General features: G+C 42.0%; 2 protein-coding genes across 3 annotated transcripts; one reads left to right on the forward strand and one right to left on the reverse strand.

Moving 5' to 3' along the window:
* Positions 1-336: 336 nt before the first annotated feature.
* LOC139620116 (uncharacterized) lies at positions 337-13,032 on the reverse strand. Of its 2 annotated transcripts, none has more exons than XM_071475327.1 (9): positions 12,814-13,032; positions 10,616-10,712; positions 10,124-10,298; positions 7,386-7,531; positions 5,332-5,508; positions 2,818-2,934; positions 2,617-2,703; positions 1,210-1,357; positions 337-930 (listed from the first exon to the last, which is right to left on the reverse strand). In XM_071475327.1, the coding sequence occupies exons 1-9, from the start codon at positions 12,825-12,827 to the stop codon at positions 911-913; spliced, it is 981 nt and encodes a 326-aa protein (XP_071331428.1). In that variant the 5' UTR covers positions 12,828-13,032; the 3' UTR covers positions 337-910. The 2 variants fall into 2 exon arrangements, with proteins under 2 accessions (XP_071331428.1, XP_071331427.1); XM_071475326.1 differs by lacking the exon at positions 12,814-13,032 and adding an exon at positions 11,960-12,091.
* Positions 13,033-13,668: 636 nt separating this feature from the next.
* On the forward strand, positions 13,669-20,492 carry LOC139620115 (solute carrier family 35 member E2A-like). Its single transcript, XM_071475325.1, has 9 exons — positions 13,669-13,949; positions 14,415-14,874; positions 15,545-15,680; positions 15,888-16,015; positions 16,584-16,704; positions 16,776-16,829; positions 16,922-16,994; positions 17,271-17,416; positions 18,827-20,492. The coding sequence occupies exons 2-9, from the start codon at positions 14,595-14,597 to the stop codon at positions 19,053-19,055; spliced, it is 1,167 nt and encodes a 388-aa protein (XP_071331426.1). The 5' UTR covers positions 13,669-13,949; positions 14,415-14,594; the 3' UTR covers positions 19,056-20,492.
* Positions 20,493-21,606: the final 1,114 nt, after the last annotated feature.

The raw sequence follows: 21,606 nt of genomic DNA on the forward strand, positions 1-21,606 counted from the left end.
TGTTAATGTTTCTAATATGACTTCTATTTTTTTTCTAGAGCACTTTAATAAACAGAGAAAAAAAATGAACCAGGAAGTTTGTATCCGCCTGTTTGATCGATGTGCTTCACACCTGAAACCAGCCCTTGGCTCCATGTTTGCGGTAAATAACAAGAATGCGCTGGATGTTGTTCAATTTGTTGGGATTCTCCGTTAAGTTAATGAGGTGAAAGTAAATTAGGAAAAGAAGTTACCTGGATGCAACTCTGTTTCACAGTCACAGTACTAATGTTGCAGCCAAATAACTTCCTTCCTTTTAACTTCCTTCCTTTTAAGCAACAAATCCAAACAGCAATCTGATTTTGACATTTTATTAAGAACCTTAAATGAAAAATACACTTGAGTAAAGTGCAGCAGGAAGCGTAGTAAAAAAAAGGTTAATAAAAATATTCCAGTGTTGCATAAAGAAGTAGTCTAGAGAGTGCAGATCACAACATTGACATTATATAATTACGATTTAAAAAAGCTAAAAAAAACCTAAAAATTGAATGTAATTTATAGAATAGAAACAGAAAAGATCTCCTTTTTAAATGAAGGATGTTGGCCACATACAAAATACTTTGGCGTGTACATGTAGAGAAAACTGTGAACTATTATGAGGCATTTCATATAGTTTCGGTCAAAAATGTTCGACATGGTGCTTCACATCCTGCAGATCCAACAGGCACACTGACAAAAGAAATGTTAGCTGAATAAAATAAAGTCTATACAGGAAACAGAACATGAGGCTAAAATAAAAGATCTCAGCTGACTGGTCCATTTGGTGGAGTTAATGCTGAATATAAATCTGAGTTCCACGGAGCTGAAGCTTCTCAGTATTAGGCCCTCAGCATGCAGCTGTGTCCTTGGTCCATGACCACTGGGTGTTTTATCACTTGCTGGGTGCAAACACTGCAAAAACAGAAATGTAAGATCAGCAGCAACATTTTTATATTCTGCTGCTTTCTAGCAAAGACACCAGAAAAAACACCCTCAAGGTGAGAACAGCCAGGAGGACTCAGGTTTCTCAGAATAAGAGACATGATGGGGAAACGTGAAGCGGGAAGAAGTTCAGGGTATTTTGAAATGCGTTGACGCTGATTAGCTCATATTCTCCTAATGTAGTTTTGCCTCAGAGTCACTTCTGAGGTACTGAAACCAATAAAAGCGGTGATGCCAGACTGTACTCACTTCTCTCCCTCAGGCCTTGGCCGAAGCTGTGCACCAGTCTGATGAGAGCCCAGAATAAAACCACTTTAATCGCCAGTGAAATCAAAGCTCCGGTGACAGCAGCTGCCTCCAGGGTGTAGGAGCTGTCATGAAACCATTTCTCTACCACCTGTAATTAAAGCAAACCATCATTTCCCTGCAGGAATCACTTCTGAACACACAGCTCATCACAATGTGCTCAAAAAATGATATACATGAAATGTCACGGACACATCACAGAGTCTGTTCCTTCAATGGCTCGTGCTCTAGTGCAGAAATGCTGCTAATGTTGCTTTATTGTGTTTTAGTAGTAGTGGTAGAAAGTACATAATATAGTAATGTATAAGTACATTTTAAAGGTATTGTACCTTACTTGAATATTATTCTACACATTACTTTATAATATATATATAATTTATATTTTCATCTGACACCAGTAGTTAGCAGTCATTTATGTTTAAGTTGATAATTGCGTATAGGTTTATAAGATTTTAGAGTCAGTGTCGTCTTTTAAATCGCTCCTAAAAACAGACTTTTATCGGAAAGCATACCCTGATTTTACATAAAGTTCCTGTTTATCATTCATTTTGTATCTTTTTCTTTTAATTTTATTTAAGTTATTGCTTATTGTATTTATTTACTGTAATTTTGTTGTGAAGCACTTTGTACTATGTTTGATAAGTGCTGCATAAATAAAGTAGTTATTATTATTATTATTACTATATTTCAGATTTCTTGTTCATTTAGCGTAACATGAGAACACTGATAACACTGTGCACTAAATGTGGTTAGCTGAGCACAAAGACTGGTAACAGGAGGAAACAGTTAGTCTGGCTCTGTCCAGGAAGGAAACAAAAAGCTGGTAATACTTCATTTTTTCCCATTGTCAAAAAATCCCACGAAAAACCAACAATGAACCGATTCTACTGACACGTACTGTCTGTGCATCCAGAGCCTGATACACGGTAACTTATTCCTCTGCAGCACTGAGCCGAACTGTTGCACGTGTTCCTTAATTACCATGAAAATGGACACTAGTTTATTTTGATTCACTGAATACTCACCAATCATCGAATGTGTATAAATCCACAGCTGAAAATAGTCCCCATGCACTAGTTACTCCTGTCTGAGTAATGTTTGCTAAAAACAACAGTACCCTTATACTTTTTACTTATTAATTATTCCTGAGCCTTTTTTAATGAACATACAGCTGGGACCTGTTTTAAGGACGTATGTGGGAATAAACTGAGTTCTCTATGTTTTGCCTTTTAAAATTGAGTCAATCATGGATCAGTATGAAACCAGTCTTCATAAAGCGCAGTGTGGTCATATAGATTCAGAGAAATCATATTATTGAAATAAATCAGGGAGAACTTGTTGTCAGCTCACCGTGTACATCAGGTAAACAAAGAAGGCCACTTGAGGAAGGTTCTGCACCATGAAGACCCAAACCAGGACCTTGGCTTCCTTCAAAACCTGAAAAACAACAAGTGTATACAGCCACTGACTGTTGCATCCTGCATAATATTTTTGTCATTAGTTGGGTCGGTCTCTCATTGTTCGAACAGACGATGGATGGAGAGCACTCACTGCGACGGCGCCCACAGCGGCGGTGAAGCAGGCCCACACCACCCCGACACACAGGATGATGCTGTTGTGAGCAGACATGGCTGAGTCCGACGTAGTGATCAGGATACACAGACACAGCTGGAACACACCAACAAAGCGTCATTAATGAAGCCAGTCAGCAGTTCACTGAAAGAGATCCTTCAGTTTGTTTCTAAAAGCACACACGGAGCAGCCATTTGGTTCTAAAACATGTTCACCAAACAGGAGAAACGTGCTGCAGACGAGCCACAGGGACCAGTTCCCCCTCCAGCATCAACAGACCTGATGTGAATCCAACCAAACGTGGGACATCTGACTACCAGAAAAACCTGCCCCCTCACTGTTCTCACTGCCATCAGTTTTTACTCCAAGGTTAGAACAAATCCAGTGGTAGAGGCTGTTCAGTGTCTTCCTAGTACCCATGGGAAATGTAGGACTGAGGCTGGATGATGGAAAACTGACTGAACTGAAACAATCACATTAAAAATCACAGATATGATCTCCTCATAGCCTCAGACAATGGACTTGTCTCTGTACTTGTCCTACTAGATCTTAGTGCTGCATTTGACACCATCGATCATAAGATTTTATTACAGAGACTAGAACATATGGTCGGCATCAAGGAACCACACTAAGCTGGTTTAAGTCATATCTGTCAGATAGACTCCAGTTTGTTCATGTTAATAATGACTCCTCTATCATAACTAAAGTCAGTCATGGAGTTCCACAAGGTTCTGTGCTAGGACCAATGCTCTTCAGTCTATATATGCTCCCTCTGGGAAACATTATTAGGAGGCACCAGATGAATTTCCATTGTTACGCAGATGACACCCAGCTGTACTTATCCATGAAGCCAGGTGAGACTAACCAGATAGCCAAGCTTCAGGTGTGTCTTAAGGACATAAAAATCTGGATGACCAGTAATTTCTTACTCTTAAATTCAGACAAAACTGAAGTTATTGTAATTGGCCCAAAACACCTCAGAGATACACTGTGTGATAATATACTGACTCTGGATGACATCACCTTGGCCTCCAGTGCTACAGTCAGAAACCTTGGTGTCATTTTTGATCAGGACTTGTCCTTTACTTCACATATAAAGCAAGTCTCTAGGACAGCCTTCTTCCACCTGCGCAATATTGCTAAAATCAGACCCATTCTATGTCTAAAAGATGCTGAAAAACTAGTTCATGCATTTGTTACCTCAAGACTGGACTACTGTAACTCTTTATTGTCAGGATGTCCCAAAAATTCAGTAAAAAGCCTCCAATTGATCCAAAATGCGGCAGCACGAGTACTGACAGGAACTAGGAAACGAGATCACATCTCTCCTGTGTTAGCCTCTCTGCATTGGCTCCCTGTAAACTCAAGAATCGAATTTAAAATCCTCCTCCTCACCTACAAAGCCATTAATGGTCAGGCACCATCGTACCTTGGAGAGCTTATAGTTCCCTATTTTCCCAATAGGACACTTTGCTCTCTAAATGCAGGTCTACTTGTGGTTCCCAGAGTTTGTAAGAGTAGAATGGGGGGCAGAGCCTTCGGCTATCAGGCTCCTCTCCTGTGGAACCAGCTCCCAGTGTGGGTTCGGGAGGCAGACACCCTCTCTACCTTTAAGATCAGGCTTAAAACTGTCCTGTTTAGTAAAGCTTATAGTTAGGGCTGGCTCGGGTATGTCCTGACCCATCCCTTAGTTATGCTGCTATAGAGCTAGACTGCTGGGGGATTCCCATGATGCACTGGGCGCTCTCTCTCTATTTCTGTCTCTCTCCCCCTCTCTCTCTCGATAACTTCACGCCATTAACTTTGTATTTTTTCTCTCCCGTAGTTTGTGCTTCTCCTCTCTCTCCCTCTCTCTCTGTCCTCATTCTGCAGGTCTCTCTGCCCCTGGAGCAGCAGGATCCAGATCCACCACTACTCATCTTTACTATTAACCACTGTTACCTGTCATCATTATTATTGATAACACCATTACCTACACAGCTGTTCCTGGTCTCTCTCTCTCTCTCTCTCTCTCTTCTCTCCTCTCTCCTCCCCCTCCCCCTCTTTCTATCTTCTCCTAAACCCAACCGGTCGAGGCAGACGGCCGCCCACCCCGAGCCCAGTTCTGTTGGAGGTTTCTTCCTGTTAAAAGGGAGTTTTTCCTCCCCCCTGTCGCCAAGCGCTTGCTCTTTGTGGGAACTGTTGGGTTTATTCTGTAACAAAGTAAGGTCTTGACCTTACCCTGTAAAGTGCCTTGAGATAATGTATATTATGATTTGGCGCTATACAAATAAAATTGAATTGAATTGAATTGAATAGATTCGTAATTTATTTTCCAGTGTGAAGAGGGTCTGACAGAGGATTTTACTTCCAAAGAACACTGGCATGAACACTATTTTTATTATGAATTAAATCCCATGTAGTTTTCAGACAGGACAATACATCATCAGACACACAAATATGATGCTTTTAAGTCAACTTTTATGTTTTGAAGAATGCAGAATGCAATGTTACCTGAGCCTGCAGGTCAAAGGTCACCATGGAGAAACAGAGGTTGAGCAGAAAGTACTGCTCCTGGAGGCTCTCCAGGGCCCCGCCCACACGGAAAGCCATCATGTTGGGCCGCTGGATGAGCAGCAAGGTGCAGAAAACGTGCACCACACCGAGACACATGATGCACACAAAGCGAACCTGCAACACAAGCAGATCACAGCTGGTCAAACACAGTTTTCAATGTTTTCACTTCGTGAAAGCTGGAAAAACTTCACAGCCCCATCACATTATGACGTCCGTTCAAAAATCACTGCAAACAAAACAAGTGGCTCTGCGAGTTTCATTTGCATAGCGTGTAACTAATAACAGCTGTCAACCAAGAAAGTTATTCTTTATGTTCTGGGCTGGCATTCAATGTATTTTAATTTGACTATTATCATGTCAACAAGCCTTAAGTCTGCAGACATGCTAGCAGCAGGTAAAATGTCAGCGTTAGCATGCACAAATTTGCTAACCAGCACAAACACAACAGAGTCTGCAGGTATTCAGTCATAAACCAAACTACTGGACAAGGTGGAATTTCAGCTAGACAATGGTGCTGGATGAGAAGGTGAAGGGATCACTGAGGGTATTACACTCCATCCTGTGGGGGCCATGAATAGAAGTTACGTCAATGCATTCAATAGCTGTAGTTGTCAGCTTCATGGTGGCACCTGAGGAAAAGTAAATAGGATTAAAATCATTGGGATTCATCCTCTGAACCATGAATGTATCTGCAAAATGTTGTACCAAGGTATCATCAAGCCAGAGGCCGAGATGATTTAGACGGTCACCAAAGTTATTTGGACAAATTCCAGCCTCATGGTGGCGTTAGAGGATGAAAGATATCAGACTTAATCCTCTCGAGGCTGCAAATATTTGTACAACACATGTAAATCTCTCTGATACCGTTTCAGCCTGGAGGAAACAGGTGGTGGCTTCTGTGCAAGTTTCTCATAATTTTACCATCAATGAACTTTAAGAATCAAGAAACTTTTAAATGTAGGTCGTCTGTATAGAGTTTACTATAACTACAGTGTAAATGATTCTTACATCAAACATATAATCAGTGTAAAGTTGGACAACCCTGCAGATTATCCACCTGACTTGCACTCAAATACAGTGTATTATAGTATATTACTATCACTGTAAAGTGTATAGCATAAAGCACATAGCATAATCTAGTTATGGTTCTATTTTTAGTGTTATTCTATTTCTATTTTTTTATACATCTATTTGACTGTTGTATATAATTTAGCCTTTAATTGTATTTGTTTTTTACAAACTCTATCTATCCATCTATCTATCTATCTATCTATCTATCTATCCGTCACTGATAGCTGCAACAACAGTGACATCAAGTGGTGAAACCATGATTTCCTTCAACAGGAAGGAAGCTCTTGTCAGGAATTAAGAGAGATTACCGGCCGCCGTCAGCAGCTCGTATGAATCACTCAGTGATAGTGAGATTGGTGAATCGGTGCCAATCTTCTCATCGTGTTGTGATTTTAATGTTGGCACAGACTTCAAGTGGCTTGCCAGCACAGAATGTTTTCATTAGACTGTGTGACTGGGTCAAATATAATACTAAAGGTTTGACTGATACCAGGTTGAAGGCCACGAGCACCGCGCCAACAACCTCTGCCTGTCTGTCTTGAGGTCTAAATAAAATCAATCCTGCACACCGCTCTTGCTCAGCATCATAATTTATTGGTCATCATAACATCTGGGTCTCTCTGGACCTTTGTCAGAACTAATTAAATTACTTTTGTGCAGTGTACAGGTATCAGATACCTGGATGTGTGAATATCCTCATTATTTAAATAAAATCAATAAATCTGTCAAAGAAATAAGAAGCTGGATCGTGAAAACATCTGTAACGAAGATTGTAGTGTCAGTTCTTCCAGGAGGTGTTTTTAAAATATAATTATGTAAATAATCATCAATTATAAACAACTGATTGGATGAAGGTGCTCCCACAGACACCTCGTCAACTCAGTGTGTTTCCTCAGCGTGTCCAGTGGAGGTCGACCTACCAGCAGCTCCTGCTTGCCCTTTGACCCCTGCACAGAGAAGTTGACCACCGATCGAATCATGACCACCAACACGCTGAGCACAAACGCCACCAGCTCCTGTCTGTTCTCCTGCAGCACGCCACGGCTGATGTAGTAGATGCAGAACACTGCAGGAGACACAGAAAACCAGGGTTGGTTGGTTTATTGTCTTGTTTTCACTGTCACCTATAAATGTATGTAAAGCTCTCATAATGCTGTGTTCATTCAGATTTTCTACTGATTATTGTCTTAATAATGATCATTAAAAACAATCAACTGCATCTGCTTCATTTGTTGTATTCCTATGTTACATTTTTCACAATCAAGTAAGTCAACAACAACTTGTCAGTGTTGTGAGTCCTGAGATAAGGAGAAGGATCAAAGTCCTGGTTTTGAGTCTTCAGTCTTTTGAATCATATTCTGGGTAAATCACTTACATGTGACTTGCTGTGCTGGCTCTACCTCAGCAGTTAAGGGAGAATCTCCTGCCACATTTACCTCTCTCAGATGATCACATCTCCACTAATGTGCAGGACAAGAGCAAAAATACAATTTTATCAGTTTTTTACAGAATTTTCATGACTTCAGATGAAGAGTTTCGGGCCAGTTCTCGTCAGTCTAGCTCTGTTTGCGTTACCTGTCTTCACTGAGCCTAACTGCTGATCCTGGATAACCAGTATCATAAAGCTGGTTATCAGCTGGCTCTGTTAAGACTGTGTCTTCCCTTCCAGCTGTGAGCATGTTCAAAGGGCGAGCTGTTGGTTACAAGCAACCAAGTGTGAAAGACTTTAAAGTTATAATATGTAACTTTTCCACATTAAAATGTGTGATAACGACTAGACCTATATTATATATATTTTTGCATTGAGTACTTAGATTATCCCAAACGTTTCCAGGAATTCTCACACCTAGAGAAATATGTGATTTTAACCACAGTAACAGTCTGTTTTATTTGGTCGCCTGTCAATGACATCATATCCCCTATGCTCATGCGTCAGCGTGTTGTTGTCTGCCAGAAGCTGAAAATTGACCAGTTTCAAGCCACATTTTTAAGATATATTTTACTTCTTGGTTGTTTTTAACTATGTATTTCAAGCAGATGAAGGTTTTTAGTCATCGGACGTCTGGATCTTAAGTTATCAGAGAGAAAAGCTCAGCTCCAAGCTGCTCGGAGACGCCATATAGCATCAGCGAAACACTGACTTTAAATGTGAAACTGCTTTATTTCATGTTTTTACTGTTTATAATCTACTCTACTACTGGTTACTTGTTGTGGATAAGGTCTGTGTGTTTTGGAGAGGAGGAGACCTCTGTGGATAATTCGTCTCTGGGTAAAAACCTGAACGTCTGGTTTATAAGTTATCAAAGAAACAATAGAAACAAAGGTGAGCAGGTTCATCTCACATCTGCGTTATTCAGTGCTTGTAATGGTTATAATCACCAGGTGTGTTTGCTCCTGGTAAAAAGCTCCTGAACGACTGACACTGACGGAATCCAAACCGGGAGAAGCTTACAGCAATGGTGAAGACAACAACTCCCATGATCCCACGCTATTTCACAACACCACCCAACGCCCTCTTTTGTTATGATCTTGACTGAGAGGCAGAAGTTACATACTGTGCCTTTAATTTGACAGGAAATGAAATGATGATGATGACCTGCCTGGAATTTAGGTTATTATTCTTTATTACTTGTAACTTTATTATGAACTCAGTACTCAGGTTAGTACTGCAGCATATATCAACATGGGGATCCACCCCAGCTGTAAGTGAGCCAGCTTTGTGTTGCCATGTTGTTGAGTGAAACCAAAAACCTACAAATCTCACTTCATGGTTCAGGCCCCCAGGTTTCTGAAACCAGGATCTGATGTTTACATGCACAAACACCTCCCCAGCATACTCCTGATTATAACAGGGACACTCCTGCATTAGTGCAGATGTGTCCTGTCCTCTGCTGCTGTCTGCCTGAGGCCACAGGGGATGACATTTCCAATCTAACTGCATCACTAGACCAGTCCCACTCATGAGTGTCTGATGACTACTGCAGGCACAGAACTAACTTCTATACGGAAATTAACAAATTACGTAACTAACATTTAAGAAACACTGGGAGGAAAAATTTTCAGCCAAAAGACTTAATTCTGATAATCAGTCAGCTTCTTAAATGTAAATATATTCTGGTTTTCTTAGTTTTCAATGATGGTAAATTGAATACATGTGGTTTTTGGGGTGAGGGTTGAACAAAACAAGAGATTTGAGGAAGTCGCCTCTGGGAACTTGTGATGTGCAGTTTTTGCTATTTTCTGACATCATATAGACCAAATAATTAATCTTGACAATAATCTGTAAATTATTGTGATAGATGTAGAAAATAATTGTTAGTTGCAGATCTACTGTAGATTGCTGGAAATCCATCATTAAGAAAAGTAAAACTCTGGGAAGAAAAAACATCTTTAGGAAACAATAAGTCTTAAGCAGATATTAGTTTATCTTTGTAGAAAATAAGGCAGTGAAGCCATCAGAGGGAAATGAATCACCACGAACACACTGCATCACACACAGAGTGACATGTTGCATTCATCTCCTCCACAGTTTTCATCACGATTACACCAGGAAGCTTTTGGCCGTCAGTGTGGTCGGCCGTTAAACAGGCGGAGTGTGAAATCAACTTCCTGAAGACACCGACAGTAAAAGGCACTGCCACATACACATGGTACTCACATATTCCCACCAGCTGGATGAGAGACACAGTGAAGTTGTCCTCATCGGTCGCCTTCGTTCCCATGCGCTGCTTGTAGATGCTGGTCAGGGTGAGGCCGAGCAGCGCCAGCAGAGACGCTATCGTGAAGCAGAAATAGAGCTTCAGCAGACACGACAGCTCCGACCAGGGCTTTATCTGCCAGAGGGTGGAGATGGAGAGGACAGTGAATGTGAAAAAACCTGTGATCAAGATGAAACTTTCGCTGGAAACAGTGATATAAACACAGTAGGGCCGAGGAGATGGAATTTCTGAGACTGCTCTCTTCACAACTATTTGAACTTTTTTTTTTCTAATTATTTCGATTAAATTCAAGTTTTTTTTTCTGTTACACCCACAAAATTTGTTTCCTCTGTTTCATGGCCCTGTGCAAATAAAACTGAACCTAAAGTCTACTTTCAGAGATACTAATGTTTCAGCACCATGATCCTGGGATAAAGGGTGGAGCATCTCACCGGCCCACATGGTGTTGGGATCAGCTCCTGGTGTCTTGGCCTCAGGTTTGGAGACAGAAGATCGGGGTTGTCTTGTGGTTGGCTGCCCAACAAAGGACTGCAGTGTAAAAAAATAAATAAATTATACACAGGTCCAGTTACTTTAATGTAATGCATGTGAGGACTGAGAGACTCTGTAGTTTAATATATTCAATTTAGTCACTGGAGTATCTTCTGCAGCCTTGAAATACAGATATAAAAAGAATATTGGACCAAACTACATGCATAATATGAGCAATTGAATGTTGCTTCGCTTGTCAGCCCATTGAAAAACAGGAACTGTAGATATTAAAGTGCTTGTCACAGTAGGAAAAGCACAGTTGACACTGATAAAATGAACGATGGTTCTGCTCTGTTCAAGTGTCCCAGTGAGTCACGATGGTGTGACAGTGGTCGTTAGTTTCATTACTTACACCAGCGCTTTTCTTACTGGAACATGTCAGAATGTCTCATTGTGAAAAAGGGATGTGAATATAAATAGTAAAATAAATAATAAAATAAGAAACAATTAGCCATGTGCTTGTCAAAGAATATGACTTTATAACGAACTAAGTAAATAAGTCATTTAGCAGCTGTCTGTATAGCACCTGTCAGGAGTTAAGTGTCATTAAAAACCTTCACTCACCCAAGTCAATAAAAGCAGAGCACGAGACAGACACTTGACAAACGTAACTGTGTCTGAGTGAACACGAAGGATTTCAGCAGTTTGACAGTTTAAACAGTCCCTGTTGTCTAAGGGAGGGGGGATTACTGAGCCCCGGGGGCCACAGCATCAAAGACAGACTTTGTCAGGAGAATCCTGAAACTGATCCTTTGGTGAAACTGGAGCAGTGTTTGTTTGCAGCTGCAGTTGGTTTTACAGTCAAGTTTCCCACTGTGATTCCTTTAGGCAGGTAAATTATAAGTAGCAACAGACCAACCCGGCATGAGGAGAAAGACACAAACAGTCAGTCAGAGCACAGTGAGTTGGAAAAGTTACCTGACACGTTGCAGGGTGAAGATCTTCTCAAAAATCACTTTTAAATAAGAAGAATAGTGTGCACAGGACAACAAAATTCCCACAATGACAAATGATCGACGGTTACACAAATAAATCAAATGATCCAAAAACACACATCCAGATTTGATCAGGACACAGCTGTATGCAGATGTTTGGCTACAGCTGGGCTAATGAAGATACACCCACTGCAGCAGACACTGAAACGATGAGCCAACATTAATGCACCTGTAACAACCAATCAGCAGTAATTGTGACATGTGTCAATATTTTTTGGCACCCGTCTACTTTAAATCAGTAGGCCTTACCTGACGCGTTGGGACATTAGGTGATAAGTCCTCTGAAACCTTCAAACCTTGTGCTAACACTCAACAAACATGGGCTCCTCCAGCCTGGCTGAGGATCTGAGAATGAAACTGGCTACTACCTCCAGAGCAGGGGAGGCTTAAAAAAATCACTTCCAGCTTGAAACCTCCTCTGTCCAAACTGTTAAAGAAATGGCGGTTAGGGAACCGTGGACGTCAAGACAAAACTGCACTTGTATGACCACAAAGGAGCCGCACCAAACACTGACCTAGCAGGCCACACAGACTTTTACACACACCACAGCTGCTGGTCAATATTTTTGGTCAAACTTAACTGGGTTTATCTTTATATAGAAGTGCAAATGTGTTCAAGGAGCCTGGTAGTAAAATAAAGCAGCCTCCTCAGTTGGGAAACATTGGATTGCTAAACATAAATCTTGGACTTCCCCAGATTTTCCATTTGGAAAGGAAAATAATGAGCGACCAGTCTGCACTGAGGACAAATCAGGACATGCCCATGAGGGAAATCCTGGGGTAATAAAGGTTGACAAGAATATAATGCTTCTCTGTATCTTTGTGCATTTTATGCTTTCTAATGAACATAGTTTATAGATTCCTGTGTGAGTTTTAATAGTCCATGCCAGGTTTAAGTGTAAAAGAAGCAGACAGATTAATTCAGTCTTTATATAAATGAACCATTCTGACAGTTTACATTTAAACCAAACCTGATGTTTTATGTTTTATTAGATGAGTTATAACATGTCAATAAGCTGAATTTCCCGACGCAAACAACCGAATACCTTAAAAAAAAACAAAAACATAACCTATTTGATAAGACTTGAGATGAAGCTGCTGACCTTATCTCGTCCATTTCCTCCGGGGACGCGGCCGTGGGACCCGGGGCTCACATTCCTGCGCCCTCCTGCTGTGTCTGCCCGGCTCCAGCTGACCAGACTTCAGCCGCACACACGAGAAGACAAGCAGCAACAGACGCTGGAGGGCTGCTTCTTCTTCTACTACTACTTTCTTCGTCGTCGTCTTCTTCTTCTTCTTCTTCTTCTTCTTCTGCTGCTGCTGCTGATGATCTCCTTCTTCCTCGTTTTTATTTTGGCTGCTCGAAAGCGCTGCTGCCCCCGGAGGACCGAGAGGCTGAGGCTTGGGGATGTGTATAATTGAGCACAGCTTTCTACCCCCATCAAAAACAATAATGACACAGAACAGGGTAATTAGGAGGGTGGAGGAGGCGAACTGTTGCTTTTCTGTATTTTCACCCTCCACCAAACAGGACCGTCTTATTTTTGTCGATATGAGATTTCACCCGGACATTTCAGCTGCAAATCAAATCTTTAAAAACAAAAAAAAAAACAGGTTGCACTCTCAGCAGAAAACTTAGATGAAGAACTTGAACACATCATTTTTTTCATATCGTGGCAGCTGCGTCAAGTTGAAATGAGCCCCACCGGAAATACGGTGATTGTATCTTTAAAAAATAAAAGCATATTGTCTTTTGATTCGGACGAAATGTGTTTCATTAGGATTAAGCGACAATAAAAAGATAACATTTTCAATGTAATTGAAGATCATTACAATAATATAAAAATGAACTCACCAGCTGCTGGGTTAGTATTGAAATTAATTCTGAAAGCGGGGTTTTAATTTGAAGGCTTGACTTTATTTTGTTGTTGTTTCGGGTTAGCTTGACACTGCGCAGTGGTCGCTAGCAGCCACGTCTCAAAGTCAGGTGCATGATTTATGGGTGGATCGGAGAAAGGTGAATGTGAGTGTTTTGTGGATGTCCTCTCGTTCAGCACAGCCTCCTGCTGTGGACTATGGCGGACTGCACCGCTGGCTTGTTAGCTTCAGCTCGTCTGTACCCCGGGTTGCCTCAGATAGCAGTTAGCTAACGTCAATGTGCGACTTCCTCCTTTTGCAATACTCGTCGCTGACTCGTTGATCTACTGGCTTTTATTTTTCAGTGCCCAGATTCAGAGAGGTAAGAGTCCGTCCATTTTGAGTTTGCCTTTAATCCCGACACCCTGAAGCTGGCCCACCCAAACGTCCCTGTGTGTCCGCTCAAAGGTGAAGGTGCAGGGGGCTTCTTCTAAAGATGAGCTCCTGGGTGCACCGGTCCGCGCAGTGCTGTGTGAGCGTGTGTTGTGGTTCTTGTGAGGTTGTGTTCACCTGTTAACCTCGGTCTTCAGCGACTGCTCTCAGGTGTTTGCAGGCAGCACCTTTGCAGTGTACAATAAATATGATTAAATATAGAAAATAAGTGACAAAACGAAAATTGCATTTTAAATTGTGATTATATGTGAAATATCAGACCAGCATGACTTATCACACTATATTTACAAGACTGTAACAGGTAGGTGGACTGTTACTACCTGCCTTGCGGAGAGCATGATTTTCATCCTCCTGTTTTTCTCTCACCTGACAGAATTATTTGTATTCTCTCCAGCTGCTGCAGCAGAGAACCTGTCATTAAAACATCCCCAGCACCCACTGCACTGCTGAGAGACTGATCAAGTGCAGGACCAATCAGAAGATGGACTAACCTTTTAAAAACTTCATCAGCTCCTCATCTCCCCTCCTATCACCTACCTGTTGGGCCCCTGAGGGCCCTCGGGCGGCAAGCGTGATGCCTGGCAGCAGGCAGACTGCCAGGCACCCGCTATGGTGCCTCCTGTCACCGTTTGCCACCCGGCAGGAGCGAGTGGTGCTGGCTCGCAGCGAGAGCCTGCCAGGGGAGCAGGTGCTGAAGATCACGGTCACGGAGACCACGGTGATTGAGGCGGAGTCCGGGGTGTGGAACTGGCGCTCCCTGACCTACCTGGGCCTCTGGTACTTCTTCAGCTTCTGCACCCTCTTCCTCAACAAGTACATCCTGTCACTGTTGGAGGGGGAGCCCAGCATGCTGGGTAAGGAGACGTTGCAAACTTCTGCCACTAATATTAAACCTCCTGATACAAATCAGGAGGTTTTAGCTCTCAAGCTATCGTGTGTATTGCATATGATGAGTCATGAGGTTGACTTCCCTCCATGCACAACTTTCAGAGACATGAAACCTCCTGAAGACAAACTGTCCACGTAACGAGGCAGTTATGAGCAGAAACTGTTGGGACGAAACTCTTGTGGTGCATTCAGGGACACCTCAATGCCCAGAATTTCACGCCAGATCCCAACAGTTTTAATGCAAGAAACAACCAAGTTCAAATAACCTTTTTCACAATGGCCACATTTCCTTGGTTTTTATTCTGAATCTGACTTTTCCTACAACATATTAGTCATTAAAGCAGTGGTTTAAAGATGCACTAAGTGTTACAGTTACATTTGAGGATAATGTCGTATCAAAATGTATACTATGGTGGATTCTTTTACATCTCACTGCAAGTTGACCCTTGTTGTTTGCTGTTGCTGTAGATAATTAGGACAGACTTGTTCATCTTCTGTCTGTGCTGGTTTAGCTGTGGGAAAAAATGGCAAAGATAAATATTAGGTTACAGCTGCAGTTCAAGGAGCTCAAGAAATTTGTTTGACATTCATGCTGCTGGGGTTTGTTGCTGTAGCTCTGCTTTGTCGTCTCCCCAGGTGCTGTACAGATGCTCTCCACCACAGTCATTGGCTGCCTGAAGATGTTTGTCCCCTGTTGCCTGTACCAGCACAAGTCCAGGACTGAGTACCCACCCAACTTCATCATGATCATGTTATTTGTTGGACTCATGAGGTCGGTTTCCTCTGTCTCCAAACCACATGTTTACTTACAAGTGATTATGCTTAAACACATGTTTCTTTATATATGCATGTCTGACTAACAACTACTTTTAACTTGTGTTTTTTTACTGATGCAGTTGTATAAAGTAGTACAAACTTAATACAGGATCTTACAAATACTGCTTTTCTAAAAGTCCAGTTCCCACATTACCTTTGTCAGGTTCACCACAGTGGTTCTGGGCTTGGTGAGCCTGAAGAATGTGGCAGTGTCGTTTGCAGAGACAGTGAAGAGCTCAGCACCCATCTTCACTGTCATCATGTCCAGGCTGATCCTCGGGGAGTACACAGGTAGACACACGCTGATGCATGTCTCAGGGGTTAAATGTCCAGAACCTTAGGGGCAGTGGTGCTCAAAGTGGGGTCCGGGAACCCACAGGGGTCCTTTAGGGGGTTCCTGAGGGTTCCCAGCAAAACGGGAAATAATTTATTTTCAATATAATTCCATCCATGAGTAACACGGTGGCAGAGTGTGTGAATGTTTTGGTCATAGGTTTCAAACATAAACATGTTTTGCAATAAAACATCTAAAAGCAAAACTCGTATCAGATGGGGTCCGTGGTCTGATCTGTGTTAGTTTAGCTTAACTTCTTCAGGCCTCCATCCATTTTTCTTCAACCATGTCCCTTGTTTCATAAATGTGGTTTGCTTCTCCAAATGAAATTTTGATTAATTTGGTTCCTATAGTTACTTATTTATTTTGATTATCAGCTTGGGTTGGTTAAATACACCTTGATAATCTTTGTTAGATGAATTTGACCTAGTTTTGACCCTTCTCTTTGGAGCCATGAATTTACATTTGCTTTACCGCGGTGACTCATTTCATTGTGTGCGCTGCACTCACGTTTCCGACCTGCAGGGCTGTGGGTGAACCTATCCCTGTTCCCTGTCATGGCCGGCCTGGCCCTCTGCACAGCCACGGAGATCAGCTTCAACATGCTCGGCTTCTCCGCCGCTCTCTCCACCAACATCATGGACTGGTACTGCAGCACTCAGCTCAGGCTTTCCACGCCATGTGATGCTTTATTTAACCCTTTATGTCTGATCTCAGTTTGCAGAATGTATTCTCCAAAAAGCTGCTAAGTGGGGACACGTACAAGTTCAGGTAAAAGACTGTGAGACTTTCTGTTTATAACTGTAAAATTACACATTCCTGTGCTATAAAAACTCATTAATAATCTAACTGACTCGCTTCAGCCCTCCAGAGCTCCAGTTCTATACCAGTGCAGCTGCAGTCATCATGCTTATACCTGCCTGGGTGTTCCTCTTGGTAGGTCAACACATAGTTATTGCTACAATTATTGTTAGAACAAGGTTCATTTAATAACTGTATGTATGATACAAAAAGGCTGCAGACATTTGTGGGATTAATTGTCTTGAATAGAAAAGTATAACGCAGCCAGCGTCCATCAGATATTAGACAACTGAGCAGCGACACGTGTCTGTAGTTTATTATTCAAAACCCATCATGGGGCAGGGCTGACGTCAGGGTTGGTGCACCAGTTGTAATGCTGATGGTTGTCGCGCTCTCTGTCCATGTCTGTAGGACATTCCAGTGATTGGGAAGAGCGGGCAGAGCTTCATCTTCAGTCAAGACATTATCCTGTTGCTGCTCTTCGACGGCGGCCTGTTCCACCTGCAGAGTGTCACCGCCTATGCTCTCATGGGACGTATTTCCCCCGTTACCTTCAGGTGGGTGACAGACACAACACAAGTGTGTAACAGGGGTATTAACATGTCCTGAAGTTAATGATTAAATGTTACCTGGTCTAGTTTTACCTGTGTGACACTTGTGTCCGTTACACCAGCTGCAGGCTTCAGTTTTCTGAAGAGATGATATTGGAGATAATTGTACACATTCGTGGCCACTTTATCAGTTGCACCTACCTTGAGCTGACTATGAGCCCTTTTAGTACAGCTGAGTTTTATAAACATGCCGGAGATGGTCCGTGCTTATTAGATAACAACGTGCTGTATACACAGATTCTCCAGCCCTGCCTGCCTGCCTGCTACACATCCATTTCACCGTATCTTAAAGGGGAACTGCCCTGATTCTAAACATCAAAGTCCATTCCTCTGCTACTGTAGACATACATTCATACTCCTGTACACACTTCTTTGGCACTGTCCTATTTCTACTGAGCTCTCAAATTAATGAGACATATTTTGGCACACAGGCCGGCCACTGATTGCACTTTTTTTTATCACACTGTCCTCTGTGAACTCTTGATGCTTGAGTATGCAATTATCCCAGAATAACAGCTATTTCTGAGGTGTTGCAACCACCAGAACTCCTCTACCATCAGTCATTTTGTTCTCAGATTCACTTAACAAACACATCTAGTTCATACTAATGCATAGGTTTGTGAGGAGCACTGAATCCCTTATACAGGGAATCAGGGTCGTAGGTTGGCTGACCCCCGTACCTGCTATAAAACCCAAGGTGACTGTGCTTTTCAGGCTGTGGCATCCAGTTTATGAAATACTCTCCTCTTATCATTGTGATCTCTAGCTTCCTGCGAAAACTTAACAAAGCAGCTGAAAACATTTTTGCTCACACAGGCTTGTGGTTGGCCTGTCTCAATGGCTTCTCTGTGTTTCCTCATTGACCTATTTGCTTGCCTGTGTTTGAAACTTTCAGAACTACTTTTTATTGATGGAAAGCACTTACTGCTATACAAATAAACTTTACTTACTCACTGGCAGCTCCAGAACTTCAATCATCACTTTTTCTTCAGTATCAAAGCAATTCAGTGAAAGTTGTCTGTACCTCCGCTGGTGCTTTGCAAACAGGAGCTAATACTAATAGGTAGGCTGATAATAGGTATAAAATGTTTCAGTATCAATATGTTTCAGATGATGAGTGTTGCGGTGTGCAGTTGTGTTTTTTTATGAGGAGGGACGCACAGTGTTGGGTTCTAATGTAAAGTCAAACAGCAACTAATCCCCTTAACTGAAAGTAGCTAGGTAAACCAGTTTGAAATGGGAGTGAGCAAGGCAAATAAACCATAATTCTCATAACGGATCATGACCTCATTCAGGCCACGTACTGGATTGATTCGATGTTGGCGCCTCTGGTAACAACCCTCTTCTCCTCCTCAGTGTTGCCAGTACTGTCAAGCACGCCCTGTCGGTGTGGCTGAGCATCATCGTGTTCAGTAACCAGATCAACATCCTCAGCGCCACCGGCACTGTCCTTGTGTTCATCGGGGTCTTCTTGTACAACAAGGCCAGGCAATTCCAGAGGAAAACCTTACAGGCCATGGCTGCCGAGCAGAACCACAAACCCCTACTAAGGGATCAGGACTTCAGAGCTTCTCCGCCTCACTGAGGACTCAGCGCTTAAGACTAACATGCTGCTTGACATGGAATCAAGGTAGCAAAAATCCGTTTCCTTACCTGTGACTGTCCAACTGGGATGACTGGATATTTTTCTTCTCTAACTGGAATGTACCTCTTCTTTTTAAAGAGGAATGTGTACAATCCAGTTAAAGAGGAACCATACATGTCATGTTTGTAGAGCTTGAAGCAAACTTTGGTGAGTGTTTTGGTAAAGGTCACTGGCTGTTTGACCGAGCCATCACTCGTCCTGTGGAACAGTATTTACAGTATTTTTTTTTTTTTTTTGATCCCATCCTGATCACCGTAATCAAACTTTAATCTTCCTTGATCCTTTGCTTTGTCTGATTGGTCAGTAAAAGGAGAAGCTCAGGGTGTCCTTCAGCTTTTTGAAGGAAGTGACTTCTGTAAGTTTTTTTTGTCTTACATTTGAATTCCAGAGGTTACTGGTTTATCTCTCATTTGTGGTACAGCAGCAGCTGAATGTTTGTGAATATCTGTCGAGCTTTGTAAGATTTTTAATTTGTGAAGGTGTAAACTACAGTGTATCATACAATGTAAAATTTCTCTTGATTGCATCTTAATACAAGATGTGAATAGGGCGCAAGTGCCTGAGAGGTGAGGCTGTTTGGAGGTTTGTCCAGCCAAAGCTTAGAATGACCGTTTGACACATTTTTAATTGATGTGTGGAGCATTTGAGAGCCACATACTGCATTCTACGAATGCTCATCCTCAATCATGAACTGTTGTGGGTGTATGTAGGACATTATGTGCTTTTTTTTTTTTTTTTTTTTTTCCCTTCTCTTTGTAAATGGACTGACTCCCAGTGCATGCTGGGATAGCAGCCGTGGCAACTGATTAAAAAAAAGCAGCTCAGAGAATGAATGGCTGGAGAAGTTGCTGTTTATTTCACAGTCATAACTTCAAAGAAAAAAAGGTTTATTCCAAGTCAGGTTTTGTTTTTGCAGCTCAGCTCATCTGCTTGGATCAGTGGTGTCAGACAGCCAGACAATCAAAGAGTTTTTAAACCAACCCCATGTCGGTAAAATAGGGAGGTGAACGGTAAAGTGAATAAACAAACTGTCTGTTAAAATCATCCATCAGTGAAATTTGACCTACTGTGCTCACTACTGTGGTTTGCATTTGCTCTCTGCAAAGAGGGATTCTTAGCAACATTACAAATGCACTCACGTTTCTTTTACCTACAAATAATGTGGTAAATGATGTTTACTTATATTATGTTTATGGCACATTCTATGAAATAGGTCGAAACCCCTGTCAGTTTATGCTTGTTGTATTGTAGGGTGTAAAACCTGCCTCTATGGCCCATCTTGAAGCGACTTTAAAACAAACAGCATGTTCAGCTGTTCATGAATAAATTCAAGATAAAAGCTGCAATGGAAAAATTAAAATTGAATTAATTCACCAAGCGTTGCCAGTGCGTCCCTCTCTCCTTACCAAGTTTCATTTCAGCTTTAGTGATGAAAGCGAGTTGTCTTTCTTCCATAAAAACACATTAGAGCCACTTGAGCATTTTGCCAAAAACAGCTGCACAGAGCCAATAATCTGTCATGTCTGTAAATCTAACTCTGAGCACACTGCTTCAGTCACACTGCCTCTGGTCTCCCTACTCTGCACATGTGTGTGTCCAGGCCAGCTCCATGTTTTTACCAGCTGTGACAGCGTGGCTGGTATTACTTTGTCATGTGGTCCTGGAGACATGTACTGTAAAGGGGACAACCACAGACTACTACTGTTGAGTCATTTGGCAGGTGTTTGTGTGTGTGTGTGTGTGTGTGTGTGTGTGTGTGTGTGTGTGTGTGTGTGTGTGTGTGTGTGTGTGTGTGTGTGTGTGTGTGTGTGTATCCGTGGACAGATTTTGTTGACGATAGTGTCACAGTCATGAAGATAGAGGCCTGAAATTTTACAGGTGTGTAGTTGAGATCAAACTGAGGGCCAAGTTTGAAGATGGGCGTGGTCTGACCCACTAGTACAGAGTATACACGTAATAATGTAATAATGACCACTAAGTACTAATGGGTCAGAATGTCAACATGTTGACGATTGTCCCCATGTGTACGGTGTGCATTTGTTTTTGGTAAAGCCCTTCTAAAAAAACAGGAGTGGGCTATGATTTAATGTTGGTGCCATATGAATCTATGTTTCTTACACTAATCTTCCATATTGAGTTTGTGAAGTACTGTGTCGAGGCGCGTTCAGACACACGGAGTGTCATTCGTGGTTCTAAAGTGGAAAGTGTCAAGATAAGACAGAACAGTTCTGAACTGTGTATTTGGGAACATGCAAATCAGTGATGTAACTCTTTAGTGAGGCTGTAATGATGTTTGGTGAATAGAAAATAAAAGTATTTTCTCTTGAGCACCTTGTGAAAGTGCATTTTGTATTTTGAGCGGTCAGCCAGTATTGACTGTTCAAGTCTCATGTTGCTTTCCTGATTAACATGCACACCGGTCATTAACCAGTTATTAATGTCCCACTGGTTCTCGAAGTGGGGTCCGAGGACGCCCAGGGGCCCTATCAGC

The sequence above is a fragment of the Trachinotus anak genome, unplaced genomic scaffold (genome assembly GCF_046630095.1).
Source record: "Trachinotus anak isolate AG129_WGS33_773 ecotype Australia unplaced genomic scaffold, CSIRO_AGI_Tana_v1 ptg000004l, whole genome shotgun sequence".
Taxonomy (NCBI): domain Eukaryota; kingdom Metazoa; phylum Chordata; class Actinopteri; order Carangiformes; family Carangidae; genus Trachinotus; species Trachinotus anak.

What these genes read in the sequence shown, in the direction of transcription:
- LOC139620116 (XM_071475326.1), bottom strand. An exon ending in CATCCAGCTGGTGGGAATAT is followed by an intron (nt 7,532 to 10,123) that starts GTGAGTACCATG and finishes TGTCTCCTGCAG; the next exon opens with TGTTCTGCATCTACTACATC. An exon ending in CCTTTGACCTGCAGGCTCAG is followed by an intron (nt 2,935 to 5,331) that starts GTAACATTGCAT and finishes GGTGTGTTCCAG; the next exon opens with CTGTGTCTGTGTATCCTGAT.
- LOC139620115 (XM_071475325.1), top strand. Translation starts at nt 14,595, where the DNA reads ATGCCTGGCAGCAGGCAGACTGCCAGGCACCCGCTATGGTGCCTCCTG. An exon ending in TCCACCAACATCATGGACTG is followed by an intron (nt 16,705 to 16,775) that starts GTACTGCAGCAC and finishes GTCTGATCTCAG; the next exon opens with TTTGCAGAATGTATTCTCCA. An exon ending in ATTTCCCCCGTTACCTTCAG is followed by an intron (nt 17,417 to 18,826) that starts GTGGGTGACAGA and finishes TCTCCTCCTCAG; the next exon opens with TGTTGCCAGTACTGTCAAGC.